The sequence below is a fragment of the Zonotrichia leucophrys genome, chromosome 1A (assembly GCF_028769735.1).
Source record: "Zonotrichia leucophrys gambelii isolate GWCS_2022_RI chromosome 1A, RI_Zleu_2.0, whole genome shotgun sequence".
Lineage (NCBI taxonomy): Eukaryota > Metazoa > Chordata > Aves > Passeriformes > Passerellidae > Zonotrichia > Zonotrichia leucophrys.
The window spans coordinates 319,205-335,819 of record NC_088170.1 but is presented as its reverse complement, the minus strand read 5'-3'; the positions used below and the strand labels follow the sequence as shown (position 1 = coordinate 335,819).

At 44.8% G+C, this 16,615-nt stretch overlaps 1 protein-coding gene and 1 long non-coding RNA gene across 3 annotated transcripts in view; both read right to left on the bottom strand.

Annotated features, from left to right (window-relative positions):
* Positions 1-296, bottom strand: part of LOC135456266 (uncharacterized) — a 111,999-nt gene extending 111,703 nt beyond the window's left edge. Inside the window, exon 1 of one of the 2 annotated variants that reach the window (XR_010442490.1) lies at positions 209-296. This is a non-coding gene — a long non-coding RNA (uncharacterized LOC135456266). The remainder of the gene's footprint in view (positions 1-208) is intronic. The other variant, XR_010442489.1, reaches the window with a different exon arrangement.
* A 1,655-nt stretch (positions 297-1,951) lies between these two features.
* The window catches only part of ETNK1 (ethanolamine kinase 1), a 38,115-nt gene continuing 23,451 nt past the window's right edge, over positions 1,952-16,615 (bottom strand). Inside the window, exon 8 of the mRNA XM_064734389.1 lies at positions 1,952-2,494. Coding sequence (XP_064590459.1) covers positions 2,455-2,494 — 40 coding nt within the window. The 3' untranslated portion in view covers positions 1,952-2,454. The remainder of the gene's footprint in view (positions 2,495-16,615) is intronic.

The window sequence follows — 16,615 nt, the reverse complement described above, 5'->3', positions numbered from 1 at the left end:
CCTCACAGAATTTCTGAAGGCTTCACCCCAAACCCAGTAACACCAGACCTCCTCAGAAGGCTTCACCCCAAACACAGGAACACCAAACCTCCTCAGAAGGCTTCAGGCACCAGCCCACATAGAGTAGCATTCCAACTTCAGAAAGCTTCACCCTAAACCCAGTAACACCATATTTTTTTCAGAATAAAGTAACACAAAAACGCCTTACCTTTTCAGAAGGCTTCAGTCGAGTGCACATGCACAGTACCGCCTTTCCACTCCAGCAGGCTGCAGCATCTGCCCTGCCTGTCCCTCAGGCCAGGCTTTTGTGCCCTGCTGCTGATGCCCTGCACCTGTGTGCCCTCTGTGCCCTCGTTACTGTTAATGCTGCTCACCTGGGGGCACAGCTGGGGCCCATTGGGGATGATTGGGCACAGCTGAGGCCAATTGGGGATGATTGGGCACAGCCCCACCCCAATCACCACTGACTGGGCACACCTGTGCTTTCCTCCCAGCCCAGGGACAGTGTGCAAGGCCAGGTTTCAGACACTGTGCTGACCTGTGTAAGCAAGGCTGAGTGGTTCTTCATTCACACAGTTGGTTCATGTGTTTCTGGCTATCAGCTACACGGGTACATGGTTACCTTACACAGGGTATCATGTACACAGCTTACCAATTGCCTGTGCAACCCCTAAAAGGGAAGAATGTCACTTCTGAGCTGCCACATGCTACTGAAGCCACTCTAGTGATTTACTGATGGAAGTTTCATTGGCCTGCCCTGCTCACTCACTTCTACTGACACATCCCCTTAATTCATGTTTTGAGAAGATGGGTTAACTGACTCCAATTAAAACAGGTGACCCCATAAAGCAAGTGATTTCTACATCCCCTTTCCCTGGTCACAGCTGTGCCACGAAGGTGTTTCCCTTTCTCTCCACACATTATTTCCATGCATTCCTTCCAGGGCTCTCCAAAAGCCCTGTTGCACAGAGCAGGGGCAGCAGCTCTTCTGCTGCTTGAGCGTAGTCATTTCCATCTCCCAGCCTGCTGCTGCCACAGTGCAGGCATGGCATCAGTGCTTCCCTTGGGCTCCTTCAGGAGCATCGCTCTGGGCTGCTTCTTTCCCTGAGAAAGTGTAGTGTATAGGGACTGTTGGATATTTTTTGGTTCTTCCCTTCCCTATATGCCCTCTAAATATGTCACAGTGAGGTGTGATGGCCCCTCAAAGGTCTGCCAGGAAACAAACCTGGATAGACAGGGGGTGTAGAGGATGAACTCTCACTTTGTATGAGATCTAATTGGTTGCTCTTTTTTTAAAGTAATTTTTTATTAGTAGAACTACAAACATCTTTGCCAAAGACTGATCTCTACCCTAGCAGTGTAAGCAAAATTATTCTTAGCTCCCCCTTTTTTTTTGGCTGATAATAAGGCCCAAGGGTAGCCTAAGAAATACTGAGAGAATTAAAATTTTGGATGGCTAAATGAAAACTTCAAGCAAAGAAAGGCAAATGAAGTAAGAATGAATAAGCCCATGAGGTCACTGCTGGTGCTCATGTCAGGGGCAGGGAGCTTGCAGTCATCCAGCTGTCACCCAGCATGCAGAAAGGAGGGTGGAACCACATCCCACATCCCAGTGAGCTCATCTCCATGCTGATCCTGATTCTGGAGCACAACTGCTGCTGTTTGAGCAGGAGCTGAGCTCAGCTCTGCCAGCCAAGGGGCCTGCAGGGTCAGGAATTTCCAGACTCCTCAGCCAGTCCACCCCCAGCAGCTGATGTTGTTTATAAGTCCCTGAACACTCTCTGCTTGAAGAGAATCCACCTACTCTGCACTTCCTGAGCTGCTGATGCACCACAGAGCTGAACTTGGCCAGCCTGGGGATCTGTCCATGCACCAGTAAAATCTGGTTTGCACAGCTTAGGTGTCTGTGGGGGCCTAAACCACAGGGCAAATAAAGAGATCAGTCACATTTCTCAGACTCACAGTGTATTAACCTGAAATGGAGAAATATTTATGGGGTATGCAGGGAGGCTCCCAGTTCTCTCCCCTGCTACCAGCCAGAGCATCGCGTGCAATGTTTAACGTGCACTGCACTCAGTCTGGTTTGGACAGCAGAGAGCAGAGGCAGCTGGTTGTGAAGAAAGAGCTTGTCCCCATGCACAAATGAAGAAGAGCAGCTTTTAATATCAGCAGCAGAGCTGGGTGTACAAAAGCAGGCACAAGGACCATGTAGTTCCCTCTTCCCATGTCGTTTTTAGGGCTGCCTTTTTTGGGGGGAGGAGGTAGAGCTGGATTTTTGGTGGGTTTTTTTGCTCCTTCCAGCAGTTTTCCAGCCTTCAGAGCTTGTCAGGTTTGTAAAAAGAACAGCTGGGATCTGAACAAAATTGTGCTTTTTCAGAGCCCCCTGCTCTTTGTGCTGCTGCAGTGATGGGTGAGAGAGCACAACTGGGCTTGTCTGCTGCAGCTTTCCTTCAGCTAATTCAGGTTCTGCAAGTCTTGACGTGAGTTTTTCTCCCTGAAAGAGTAAAATTGAAAAAGTCACTGATGATTTGTTCTTTGGCTCTATTTTGGTGCCAATGCATCATTTAGCACTACAGCAACCATCAATACCCATTCAGGCACTATCACAAAGCTTTTCCCTAACATTCACTGTGTCATTTAGAAAGTGATAAAAATCCCAGTTAGAACAGTATATTCTTTTGTGGTCCCCTAGTTCCAGCAACCTTTTAAGGTACTGGACAAAATTAGCAACAAATTACTTTATGAATACGGAGTCCTTTTGTTGCAGTGTTCTGAGAGTTTGCAATACTGTCAGATTTGAATTAAATATAACAAAAATTAAGCTACTTTGTGTGGCTGCTTGCTTAGACAGTGAGGTAATTATATATAATAAGGAGATCTGATTAACAATCACTCCTAGTCATGGCAACCTCACACCATTATTGTGCTCAACATGAAGACAGATTGTTATATTGTTTTGGAATGTGGGAAACCAGCAATAGCAGCAGCACACCATCAACTTAATACATAGAGCAGGATTTTTAACATTGCCAGCTGCAGTGAATTAATTGTTACCAATATTTTATTTTTTCAGGGAGCATGGTTTTGCACAAGGGTTAAAGAACTGTAAGATGGCTCAGTAGCTTGTGCACTGTTCCTTCAGCAAAAACACCAAAATGTCCAAGCTTTTGTAGCCCAAAATAAAAACAACTCTATGGGTACTGTTTTTTTCTTGTTTTGAAAGGAGACCACAGCACAAAATAGTCATTGTGCTATCTCAAGGAAATGTGATGGCAGTAGTAACAACAAACATCCTGGAGAAGACATCTTCAGCACTGAGCCCCAGTGCTTTCCTTTGAGCCATGGTGCCATGGGCTAAGATAACTGGAGTGTATGCTACTGTGGATTTACAGTGCCAGGGATTTTCATTTGGGCAGCCTCACAGAAACAGGGAGTTCAGGCACAATATTTCCTTCACACAGGGCTCAAGGGCTTCTGTTCCCTCTGCCTGAGCAGCCCTGAGGGCACACACCCTGTTCACCCTGAAGGAAGGAAAGGGGAATTTTATTAATAATGCATTTTTCCCTGTGTTGGTAAAGTGTCTTGTCCAGGTTAGAATAAGCAGCTCTATTTTGGGACTCTCCTTCACAGGCATGTGGCTTTTTAAACTCAGGGAAGCAGCTGGAAAAGAGAATGTCAGATTCAGTTCTGTTCAGGACTGAGTTTTGGATCTTGGCTAAGCTGATCTTCCATGGGCTGGGGGCTGCAGTGAAGGGCAGCAGGGGGAGATTTGTGGCTCCTTCTCAGTATCTGAGACCTAAGGACATGAAATGAATTATCTTGCAACAGAACTGGAATGAGCGGAGGAAGCACTTTTCCATGTGGCACATAATTAAGCTCAAACACAGATAATTCTGGAAGCCAAAAGTATAATATGGTTGAAAATGTAGTTTGACAAATCCATGGAGGAAAATCGATTACGGGCTGTGCAACACAAAGCCACAAGTCTCCAGCTCAGAAATCCCTGAGCAATGGGGAGGGGAAAGTTCTCTGACACATCAGACCCCTTCCTGCACTCCTTTTTTGATTTTCATAGGAAGCAGCAGATGCTGTCTGCTCTGGCACACTGCTGCCATCCCGGTGCTCCCGAATTAGCTGCCCAGCCTGCTGTCACTGGAGTGTCCCCAGCCCCAGCTGGGTGGCTGGCTGTACCCTGCAGGCTCTGTTGGGAAAACTTCCTGTCTGCTCCCACTCTCCCATGGGCAGGGTGTGCCCTGTGCCTTTTATAGCTCAGCCAGACCGAGGTTCTTCTGCTCCATGAGGAAGATTGCATTATGGAGTGGAATAAAATACTCCTTTCAAAAGCTTGATCAGGGTCACATCCTAAATTAAGTAGAAGGAAGATTCCTGTCCAAATCCTGCAGACGGCTGGGGGTGGCAAGCAGTCTGCCTCAGGTTTCAGTCCTATTTTCTCCTAGAGCACACTGAACTCATCATCTCGCTGAACGAGCTTTAGCAGTGAGCGACTGCAAATAAGCTAAATCCAGAGAAGTCTGCATGGATTGGAGGCAAAATGCAGTGTTCTTCTCCAGGGAGCAGAGCTAGCCATGAAAAGTGTAAAAGTAATCTAGTCCTTCTCAAAAACATACAAGGAAACATAAAACCCTCCTCTTTTCTTTGATCATAGTGATCTTTAAATAATCACCTTTGGGTGCAAGGCTGCCATGGAAAACTCCAGTCCAAAACGTGAAAGTTTGAAACAAGGAAGATGTAGATGGAACCAGGTTTTAACTACCTCAGGCACATGCAATCAGTCTTTTCGTTGAAGGCTGTGAAATCCATTTACTGAGGAGACAGCACAGTGAGGCCAAGCTGGAAAAGCCCTGTCACCCAGGGTATGCAGGGACACCCTGTCTGCCACAGGCTGCTGTGCCCACCCCGCTCTTCATCACATTTCACAGCTGAGGGTCTTACATACAGGTGTAGTCAACATTTCAGAGGGACTGGACTGAAAATGTCCTCTGAGCAACCTTTCACAAGGACAGGTAGTGATATGGGGAAGAGCTTTAAACCTAAAGAGGAGAGATTTGGGTTAGATGTTAGGGAGAAATTCCTTACTCGGAGTGTAGGGAGGTACTCAAAGAGCTTACCCAGACAAGTTATCTAGTTCTGTGAAATGCAGTTTGAAAAGCAAGGCCTGTGTTTTCTTAAGATGAAGGAGCCAGAGAAATGGTACTGTGCATTTACAAACTGCACAGTTTGTCACTAAGCCCATGTACTCTGCTCCCAGCACTGAATGTGCTGCCTTAAACACAAAAATCCAGTCTGTGTCAGAATCTGTAAGCACCTGAATCCAAATCCCATCACTTTTCCTGTTCTAGCAGTGTTCTTTACTGTCTGGGTGCTGTAAGCAAAGCATCTTCCTTATGCAACACTGGCATTAAAGGTCCTTGAAGAAAAGTTGGGTTCTCCATCAAAAACGTGATTTATTGAATTTGTATGGGGGATATAAATAAAGTTTAGTGAAATTCTCTTCCTGAAGCAAAAGAGCATCCAGGTCAGTCATTGCTCCTGTTGCTCTGCAGGGCTAATGACAGAAAATGCAGTAATTTTTTGTCACTTGGGACATGACTCAGAATAAGAGACAGATGATCTACTGATTAGGAGTTGTTAATTTAATTAAGGAGTCACTTCATGAGTTAAAATGGTACTTCAGATCTAAGTCTCTAAGCCTGTAGAAATTTTAGGAACACTGTAAGCTTTTGTGTTTCAAAAGCAGCTTGGGTTAAGATTATTTTTCCTTCAGAGGTGACATCTCAGCTTTGCAGATGGAGAGAGGACTTGGAGTTCTGGAGAGATTAGTCACTGCCAGTAACATCACCACTATACAATAAAGTATATTTTGGGCATAATGGTACTGCTACACAGGGAGAGCAGTTCCACAGTAAAAGTTTGTTATTTTTAATGAAAAATGTTGACATGGCAGGCAATGAAATATTTTTTAAAATTTTCTTTTGTCCAGAATTTCAAATCATAAAGGTTTGGACATGTACAAACTGAAATACTGAAGCTGAAAATAGCATGCCCAATGTTTTAGCCAAATATTTCACCAGGCAGGATGCTTAGTGGCTATTATTAAAGAGTTTTAAAGTTTAACTGTACTTTGGAAACAAAATTTTTCTTTTTAAAGAAAAAACAAATCAACCACTTGCTAAAAAAAATATTTTTGTTGAGAAAACCAAAACAGTAACAGATTTCAGTCTTGGTGGATGATACAGAATTGAAAACAGACATTTTCCCTAGGAATGTCCATTTCATCACATTTTCCACTTTGACCAAGCTGTTGTTTTGCTACACACAAGGTGGGGGAGGAGTTTCACGGCCAGTTTTCTCTTACCTCTGCTATAATGTCTTACTTTCGTATTGTGCCCACTTTAGCCGGGTGACAGAGCTGCTGGCTGCCCCCAGCCCATCAGGGCTGGGCACTTGCTGGAGCCACAGAACAGTTTGTGTTGGAAAGGACCTTAAAGATCCTTCCCAAAGGACCTTAAAGCTCCCGTTCCAAACCTCTGCCAGGGCAGGGACAGCTCCCACCGTGCCAGGCTGCTCAGAGCCCGTCCAGCCTGGCACTGGGCATTCCAGGGAGCCAGGGGCAGCCTCAGCTGCTCATCACTTGCAGAGTGGGTGCTAAACAGATCAAACTTACCTTGTGGGAAATTCAGGGCTGTGGAGAGGAGCTGAAAAGGTTTCCAAATCAGAGCAAAATCTTGTGACTTCAAAATTCAGTAATGGATTAAAATTTGCTTTCAGTTTAATTTAGAACAGTGAGCATATTTCCAATAATTCATTTGGATAATGTTTATCCATCTCATTTGAGCATCTCTTATAATGTGTTAGCTGGTGTATTTAATATGAAACATGTTAAAGATAATTTAATATAGAAAGAAACTAAATGAAAACATGATAAAGTCAAAACAATTTTATCTTATATCAAAAAAATGTTTTGATATTATTAAAATAAATCAAGAAAGTAAAAATGAAATGTTTTGACTTTTCCTTGTTAAAAATATTTGTCAAAATTGACACGTTCTTGCAAAACATTTGGACTTTGACAAACAGAATTCTTTTTACAGAAGAATTGTTTTGCTGAGCTCTAATTAAAAACTGGCTAACTCACAGATCTCAAAAAATAGGTGTCAGTGGTGAATTATTACTGGGAGTCATGATGAAAGGGAACAGCTCATGGGCCAGTGCCACTGAACATTCTGACCCGAGATCCTGAAATAAATGCAAGGACCCTTCTGGAAGGTTTCTGGGTGCAGAGGAGGGCAGCAGGGGGACCAGGGCCATCACAGGGTGGTGGGGTCTCTTTGGGAGACTGCGGCTCAAATATCAGCTGCTCCGAGCCAGGAAAGCCCAGACCCTGCCCCACAAACAGCCCTGCCTTGTCAGGACTGGCCCAAGGGGTTTTCATGGGAAATAATGAGCAGGGAGGGAAAGCTGGGGGAAACAAGCAGGATACTGAGAGAGCAGTGCAGGAAGGTGGAGTCCTGCAAAACTGGGGCAAAAAATGAAGATACTGAGAGAGCAGTGCAGGAAGGTGGAGTCCTGCTCTGACACCAACAGCTTCAACTGGGAGAGGGCAAAAATCACCGAGGAAAGGAGCAGTCAGTCTGTTATTTTGCCCATCAAAGACTGAAAAGTGGTGAGGGAAAATGAGGATAAAAGGTTACTGGGGGCTCTTCAGGGACAGAGTTTCAAAAAGGAGTTTAAAGCAGACAATTACAGAGGGAAAATGAAGACATTCTTTTACTGGTGACAGTAGAAACATGGTAATTATCAACATGATAAATTCATCGTTTCCCGATATCTTTAATTCAAAACTTTACTGAAGGCACAAGTTACTTTGGCTCAGCCCAGGAGGAGAAGGGAGACAATTATCTAACCTGAGTCACAGAAAAGAACAGAATAAGTGTTTTTTAAATATCCACTACATTTATAATCTAGAGGAGTCTATACATCAATTATTTGAACATGGTGAGTAACCTGAAGATAGCCAAGATTTTTTAACTGAATCAAATTATGCCAAAAATCAGGAATTTATTATCAACGCTGTCAACAGTTGTTGGAAGTGGATGATTGGATTAAAAACACTGTCCTGGACATGGTTTCACAAAATTCTTTCTAACTCCAAATTTTGGTACTAAATCTAATGAGACTGAGCTTTTAACCTCTGTTTTAGGAGTAGAAAAAGAGAGCAGACCGAGAATGACTGCCCTGGTGGCAGGGAGACAGAGATGCAAGAGGGACACCTGCTTTCCTTGCTGATCAGAGCTTCCCTGGTGCCCCTTCCACCTCAGGATATTTTCAGCAAACAGAACATTTCTGTAGAAACACTTCACTCTCAGCAAGCACCATTTAATCAGGAGAGAAATTAAAACTTGATCAATATAGTATCAGTGTTTAATTCCTGCTCGTGCTACAAAACTAACTGTGCAGAACTGGGTTTGCAATTCATATTTCTGTTATGTTCTTCTCTACATGCAAAATGGGAATCTGAGCTCCTTCCACCTTTATATCCATGGCTGGAACAGTTTCTCTCTGCCTGTGTGTGTATACTTACAACAAAGCAAGAAGCACATCAGCTCATTTGTAACATAGATGATGCTTGTCCTTCTGCTCTATTTAAAAAATACAGCCAACAGCTAGGAAGTGCAAGTCTGAGATTTTATCTGCTGTCCTTGACTTGAATATTATATAATTCAATAAAATATAGAATTATTTGAAGAAATGAGTTCACTGTATGCCATGTGTTTCTTTGCAGAACAATGTGACAGTGGGATAACATTTTGCAATTTCAGATCGTTTCCCATGGCAAGGAAGTTACATTTGCCAGCCAGCTGGTTTCTGTAACTGCATTTAATGTACACATGGTGGATACTGGGGAGAGTGGGAGACAAGGCCTGCTCGCTCTGGCTAACAGCAAGCACTCTGGGAAAGGTTCAGCTTTCAGAGAACAAGGCACAAAGCAGCTCCTGGAACCACAGCTGGCATCTGCTGGTCACCTCTTCAACATCTCCTGCCCCTCATCTTGGCTGCTCCCTTTCATGCCATGTCCCTGGTTTTAAACCCTCCACTGTCTCCCACGTCAGTGCACCTTTCCATTAATCCCTTTTGTCCACTACCTGTCCCATCAATCTTCCCTTGCCTTTCTCCTCTTCCCAACAGGGAGACACATTCTCCTTTCTGATCCCTGCAAATGAAGATCCCCTGTTTCAATACATGAATATCCCTTGATACTATTGCTAACATTGTTATCTGTGATAAATGAAGAAATTACTTGGCACCCAGTGCTCCAGTTTAGTTGACAAGGTGGTGGTTGGTCAAAGTTTGGTCTTTTCCAGGCTCAATGATTCTGTGGTTCCATGATTTTACTCTTCCCCCTATACAGCTCCTGTTTTAACAACAAACATTAGCATTCACATAGGTCAAGATCAGAATATGACATTTTGTTTGTCTAGTGCATAAGATACAGAAAATAGCTTTTCCTTGTACAGAATTATTAGACAATTTCATTAGTTTTCTTTGGTTAATCTGTTTCTGAAATCTTGCTTCTAGTCACCAAGTGAAGTGAGAGACTCACCTTTGGGTCAGACACAGAGCCACAGAACCGTGAAGGTGGGAAAGGACCCCCAAAACCATGGAGCTCCCTTCTGGCTGAGCTCCTCTTCTCAATAAGCCACAAGTGCTTTGTGGAGTCACTGCCAGAGCCCTTCCAGGAATGGTGACTCCAGCACTGCCCTGGGCAGCCCATCCAGGGCTGGACAAGCCTCTGGTGAATAAACCCTTCCTGTGCCCAAGCTGGGCCTGTCCTGGCTCCCTGGGGCCATGGCTGGACAGCCCTTTGGTGAATAAACCCTTCCTGTGCCCAAGCTGGGCCTGTCCTCCCTCCCTGGGGCCATGGCTGGACAGCCCTTTGGTGAATAAACCCTTCCTGTGTCCAAGCTGGGCCTGTCCTGGCTCCCTGGGGCCAGGGAATTTGTGACAATTTCATTGTTTTCTTTGGCTGAAATCCTTTTGGTGAAAACTCTTCTGTCCCAAGCTGAGTGCAGCTCCGGGGGCACACAGGCGACAGACCTTTGAGGTGAAAGACCCAACCTGGTCCCTCTGGGCCTTCCATAGCCCAAGGGCCTTGTGGACGTCCTGTAAAGAGCCCTTCCTGGAATGGTGCTCGCACTGCCCTGGGGCCATAGGGTGGACAAGCCTTCTGGTGAAAACCTTCCTGTGTCCAAGCTGGGCCTGTCCTGGCTCCATGGGGCCATGGCTGGACAATCCTTTGGTGAATAAACCCTTCCTGTGCCCAAGCTGGGCCTGTCCTGCTGCCCTGGGGCCATGGCTGGACAGCCCTTTGGTGAATAAACCCTTCCTGTGCCCAAGCTGGGCCTGTCCTGGCTCCCTGGGGCCATGGCTGGACAGCCCTTTGGTGAATAAACCCTTCCTGTGCCCAAGCTGGGCCTGTCCTCCCTCCCTGGGGCCGTGGCTCCTGTCCTGTGCCTGCCTGGGAGGAGCTGAGGCTCCCAGGACTCACACCCAGGAAAAGCTTTGGTTTCCTGTACAGCCCTACCAATCTGGCACCTGCACAGCAGCTGAACTTGCAGAGGTGGGTGAACTGAGTCAGCTCTGTTTTATGCAAAGAAGCACCAAGAAGCTTGCAAGAGTTTGGTGCAGGTAAAACACTGCCACTTGCTCAATACCAGAACTGCTCCATCTGGACAGGTGTGCTAGGACAACCAGGAACCCACTGCTCCTCCTGTAGCTTCTCAACACAACCTGTTGCACAACCCAAAAGAGTTAAGACCAGCCAGTAGACCCCTAGACATCATTTTTCCAAACTTATTTTCAAGTTTTACCTTCAAAGCTTCACTGAATTCTGTGCTTGGAGCCAGGGGAGCCCAGAGGATCCACGTGCAGAGGCTGGATCAAGACTGCAGCTCAGAGCAACTTCAGAGCTCTCACAGTGTCACCACAGCCCAGAGAGAATGGAGCAGCAGCTGCTCACAAGCTCAGGCTTCAGCACAACTTCCAGAGACTAGCTGAAGTACTTAAAAGGTCAAATAAAAGTTTTGTGTGTCTCTCTCTCCACTGTCTTTTCTTGTTACTCCACTGATAAAATCTGAGGAGGACATGCTGCTGTTGTTATAGTGCAACAGGATTGGCAAAGCCCCACTTTAGAAAAGTGTAGGTTGTAGCATGCATGACTAATGATTAATGATGCTCATTAAAAAATGAAGTTCTGATGAAATTCATTAATGCTTGGCTTGAGTCTTGCTAACAGTTATGCAACATTAAGAGCAAGGCAATTACAGATCTTGGCTGCAACTCATTGAGAGATAAAAGAATACCCTTTTTCCTGTTTAACTCAATGTATGACATGCTGCACTACAGAAAAGAGCTGTCTTGAAAAAGCCTCTCCAACAATGAGACACAGCCTGCAGCTCCATTGCCACCTGCGGGTAAGTGCTGGAGTCTGTCACCCTGCTTTATTTCCCACTGCACGGGGGGAAAGAACCCACAGAAAAGAAGGATGAGAAGTCAAAGCCGTGCTTCTGACCCACCCTGGGGGTGAGCAGTAAACCCGTGCTTCTGACCCACCCTGGGGATGCGCTGAGGCTGAGGATGAGCAGCAGGCCTCGGCCAGAGCTGCCTCACACCATGCACCCTGGGCAATGTGTGCCTGACACCACCAGTGTGACTGAGCTAAAAATCCATGGCTGACATGCTGGGGCTCTCTGTTTAACACCAAACCCACTGCTTTAGAGCCTTTCACATCACCTGTGCAGTTACCTGCAAGAAACGCAGCATTTCAAGAACCTTTCCCAGCTGACATGAGCAGAGACTTGGCTGTGGGGTATTTTATGGGGTATTTTACGGGAAACTCTCCCAGCCACGCCCTGGTCCCTGTGTTGGCATGTGGGCTATCAGATCCACGAGTTTCTGTGGTAAAATGCAACCCAGCCACTTGGACTTGCTGGTTTGTGCCCATAAACGCTGGGCCCATTTTGGGGTGAGTTCAGAGACCCCGCCTGTGGGTGGAAGCACTGGATGCAGAGCTTACTTCCAGCATCATGGATCAGCCTGTAAAATGGTCCCCCAGAGGTAAAACAGCACTCATGAGGCATAAATTAAACTCCAGTGCAGCCCTAGCTTTGCATGCCTTCCTCCTTTTCCTTGGTGGCAGTGATCCCTCCTGACAGCCATGATCCATCTAAATCCTGTCTCCCATGTTACATTTCAGCAGACAATGACCAAGCCTGTTGAACATACAAAACTGTTAACAAGTCACTTGGTACAAGGCAAATTCTGGCTCAAGATATTTATTTTTAGCTGCACTGTCAATCCCATGGAGAGATACGCATTTGGGCATCTGCCAAAACCCTTTAAGAACTCTTGCCTATTCTGTACCAAGAGTTCCCAAACCTGGGGAAACCAAAATCATCACAATATATACAAACAGTGCCATTAGAAACCAACTTTATTGTTGCACTTTGAAATTATTTACACAATATAAATCTCTTTGAAAGGTACATTACTTCATTTAATCAGTGGTAGAAGGCCTTAGAACAGTTTCAATCACATTTAGCTCAAAAGAAATACAATTCACTCCAATGAATAGATGATGCACCTAAACACCACAACACACACGAGGCAGGGGGACTCTGGGGGATGACAAAGGCTCTTTTACAAACTGACCTCAGTTTACTCACAGGACACGAGTGGACTTGTGTTTAAAAGAACGCTGAAAAACCCGCAGTAACAAAGAAAATGACACACAATGGAAAATATTCCTCCTGTGCTGTGGCCCTGTGTCTGCAAGTGTTCAGAGGGTTTCAGGGGACAAGGGCTCCAACCTGGAGCCACACCTCAAAGGTTGGGCACATCCTCCGTGCTCACACCATCAAAGCATTGTGCACAAACAGCAGCAGTAACTGCCACACTGCGATACAAAATGGAACATGGAAACTTGCTACAAAATAAACTCTTTCACACACTGAAGGCTGGACACATTTTCTGACAACACTTAGGAATTAACACTACCAAAAAATTAGAAACAGATACTTTTTCTCCAGTTCATGCTGTATTTGATCCATTTTATACGGTATTTTTACATTTCTCTTCCAGGGTCTCTTTCATCTTGCATTTTGTATGGGCCTCTATGTGGGGAAAAACCCAAAACCACTGAATAGAGGAAAAACATAATTGCAATGCCACAAAAATAGGCTGGTGCAGCACCTAAAGTTATTTCATCATTTAGCATCAAAGTTTGCTTGTTAGATTTCAAGTAATTTGTTTTCCTTTCAATTCCCATGAAGTTTCCCTCTCTACAAACACCAAACCAAAGACATGGGGAAGTCCATGATCTAAATTCACAGCAGAGGGAACTGTGATAGCAGCTTGACAGCTTCAGAGGGCTGCAGATCAGAGTGTGAAACCTTGAACCAAAACCTTGGTCATCTGGTCAAGTCTGGCCATCTAAGGTCCCAGTGGTCTCCAGGGCCATGCCAGTCAGTTTTCTGACATTTCCCAATAGTAATAAAACCCTTTATGACAGAATCCCGTGCAGAGCACCATCCACACTATTAAATAGACAGAAAAGCCCAAACCGCAATGAATTGCAAACTGATCAGCTACAAAGGTGCTTCCTTTCGTATAATTGATTTTTGGAACAGTCTCTTCCCTCTCTCCACAGGTTGACTGGTTTCCTAATTACATAATCTCTACAGACCAGACCAACTGTAAAAGTCACTTAAAAAGAAAACCATTTTAAAATGAAGCAATGCCTTATCCAGTGTCTCAGCACCTCACTGGGATGGAGCACCTCCTTACAGCCAGCCTGTGCAAACATTTCACACATCTGCCTTCCCACTGAGGGTCTCTAAGCCACGAAGCCTGGTTTGAGCCAACCCATTCCACCTGCAGTGGTGTGATTTCCCACTGCTGAGAGCCCCTTTCCCAAAGCCCCTGTGTCTGGTTAACAGAACATCTACCCTGCACAGGCCCAAGGGCTTGGTTCCTCCTGCCTTTCACAGCCATTGAACACCATCAGTTTGCACTCAGTCATAAAGAGCGAGGAGAAATCATCTGCAAGACTGCTCCACATCACCTGGCATTCCCTCCAGGCCTGAAAAACCCTTTCTGCTCCACTGCCATGACTACAGCCTGCTGGGTGGGCAAGATGACAGGAGAGCTGCCAAGTGCAGCAGCTCAGCAATCTTAACACACAACAAATAACAAAAACCATGAAAACAAGAACACACAAGCACCTGAAGCAGACACTGCAGCGTCGCTGCGGTTTGGAACAAAGCTTCATTTCAGCAGAAAGGTACCCAATTCTAACACTTCTTTTGGTATGAGTAACAAAAGAGTATTTGAAATCTTCTGTTACTTATCAAAGGCTTTAAAAAAATCTGAGCTTCATTCTGAAACAAACTTCACCCTTTGTAATTTACTCTTGTCCTTAAACCATGAGAGTAAACAAGCATATTCAACACCTTGCTACAGCAAAATCTTGAGATTGCAAGTGAGTGATTTCCTTTTACTCACATTTATCAAGCCCATCCCTCCTCTTGACTAGCACTCCTTGGATAAACTCACTTCCCAGGACCTTTGTAACCTCAAGTGTCACCACAGGTAAGGCTGACAGGTTGCACCAACTGCACCAAGGTCGATTTGTCAGATGGAGAGCAAGACTTGCAAACCAGAGTTCTCCAGCTGAGGTATTCCACACACCAGTGAGAAGAAGAAACTAAGAGTTCATACCAGACAGTGAAAGGCAACAGTGATGAAACACAGTCAGGGGATAAACTAACCTTTGTTATGTCTGTGTTTCCAAGGTTAAAGGCCTCTTCAGAAAGGGACTTCTTACACAAAAAATAATTCTGATGAGGTCAGAAGTCATGCACTGACAAAGCAGAATGTAATTTTAGTCCCAAAGGAAATAGTGATAAGCCAAATATGGAAAGGAAGATTTTAGATTCATGTTTATGCTAAAAGAAGTAGGACTGGGGGCACAAGAAGGAAGGGGAAAGGAATCATACACAGGGAAAATATCTCAGCTATAAGTTTTAAATACTCTGAAGGGGTACCAACAGTTCTAATGTTGAGGTAAATCAATTCACAGAACTCTATGAGTGATTTGGGCATTCAGTACAAGCATTCACAAGTTAGTAACTAATCCTATTAGATGGTCACACCCACCAGAAGCACTGGAGGGCCTCTATCACAGCTACCTCAAACAGCTCCCCATGGGAGCACACCTCAGGAGTGCTTCAATCCAACCCCCAGTTTACAAGTCAACAGCATTCAGTAATGTATAAAAAATGCTTGGAGGTTTAAAGAAACAATTTTAACAGCTTTCCCTGTCCCACTGGTACTGCAGACACCTCTGACACATGGTTTGCCCTGTTATTAGAACAGATTTTCTCTTCATCTAAGTACTGTACAGATCTCTTCATTCCCAAGAGCAAGATTTCAAAAAAGCTAATGGGGGGGAAAAGACACTGGGTGTCCAAGGCTATAAATGGATATCTTAACATGAAAGTATTATGCTGCATTATAAATCAATTTAACAAAAGAAGTCCGCACACAGAGTTAGATTTCTTCTTTACAACAAGATTTCTACAAAATAGGAGAGAATACAATGCAATACACAAGTCCATAAATGCAAGATAGAGTACAATTCACACTAATTTACAAATGGTTATTTACACTGTTGTATATACATTACAGTCAGACCTGGTCAATGCAAACTTCACATCCTTTTAAAAAGCAAATCAACAAGTGGCAATGAAGGGATTTAACATTATGTGACAGGAGACTAGTGACCGTTCAGAAAGCTTTAGTGCTTGAGTGACCTAAGAAATTAGGTCTGGATTAGCCAGATCTGACTGCAGAAATGAGAAGGAAAAAAAATCACACTATTCTGCTTTACAAAAGCAACCAGGCCACTACAGTCTATTGACTTGATGCTATTTCTGCAAGAATGCCCAGATTAATGATCCTCTTCATATTTACAATATAGCTCTAACTACAGCAAGAATTATTAATTTTGGCATTCGTGCCCTTAGCTTAACGAAGGCAACAGAGTATCTTCTTGGCAAGTCACAGTCAAAACTACTACAGGATGTTTCTAGAGCTCAGTCATTTTGTGTCCTCCTTCCAGTATTTCATGTTGCTACTACAGAGACCCAGATAAATTAAGTGAACAAGTACATGTTTTCTAGTACCTAACTTACATTCAGAATGTCCTGTATTCACAGTTTCAAGCTACCTTACCATCTGCAATGCAAATTACTGCTTCCAACTGAATGCATCTGCAGATACTCCCCAGGAAAGGAGGATATCCGAGTGCCACTGGCTCAAAGGGATGTGGAACAAGGCTCAAGGCAACGGGCATTGCATTTGGGGAGACGCTTCACAGCATTTCCTCAGAGCTGTCACCAATGGCTGTAAGCTGCACTGCTCTGGAGGGACAGCTGATGCAGAGCAGTGCAGAAGTGAATTCACACGTGCAGGCTGAAAGCCTTGACCAGCACTGCAAGCTGGGACGGTCCTTGTGCTCCTTCAAAGCGGCTCAGCA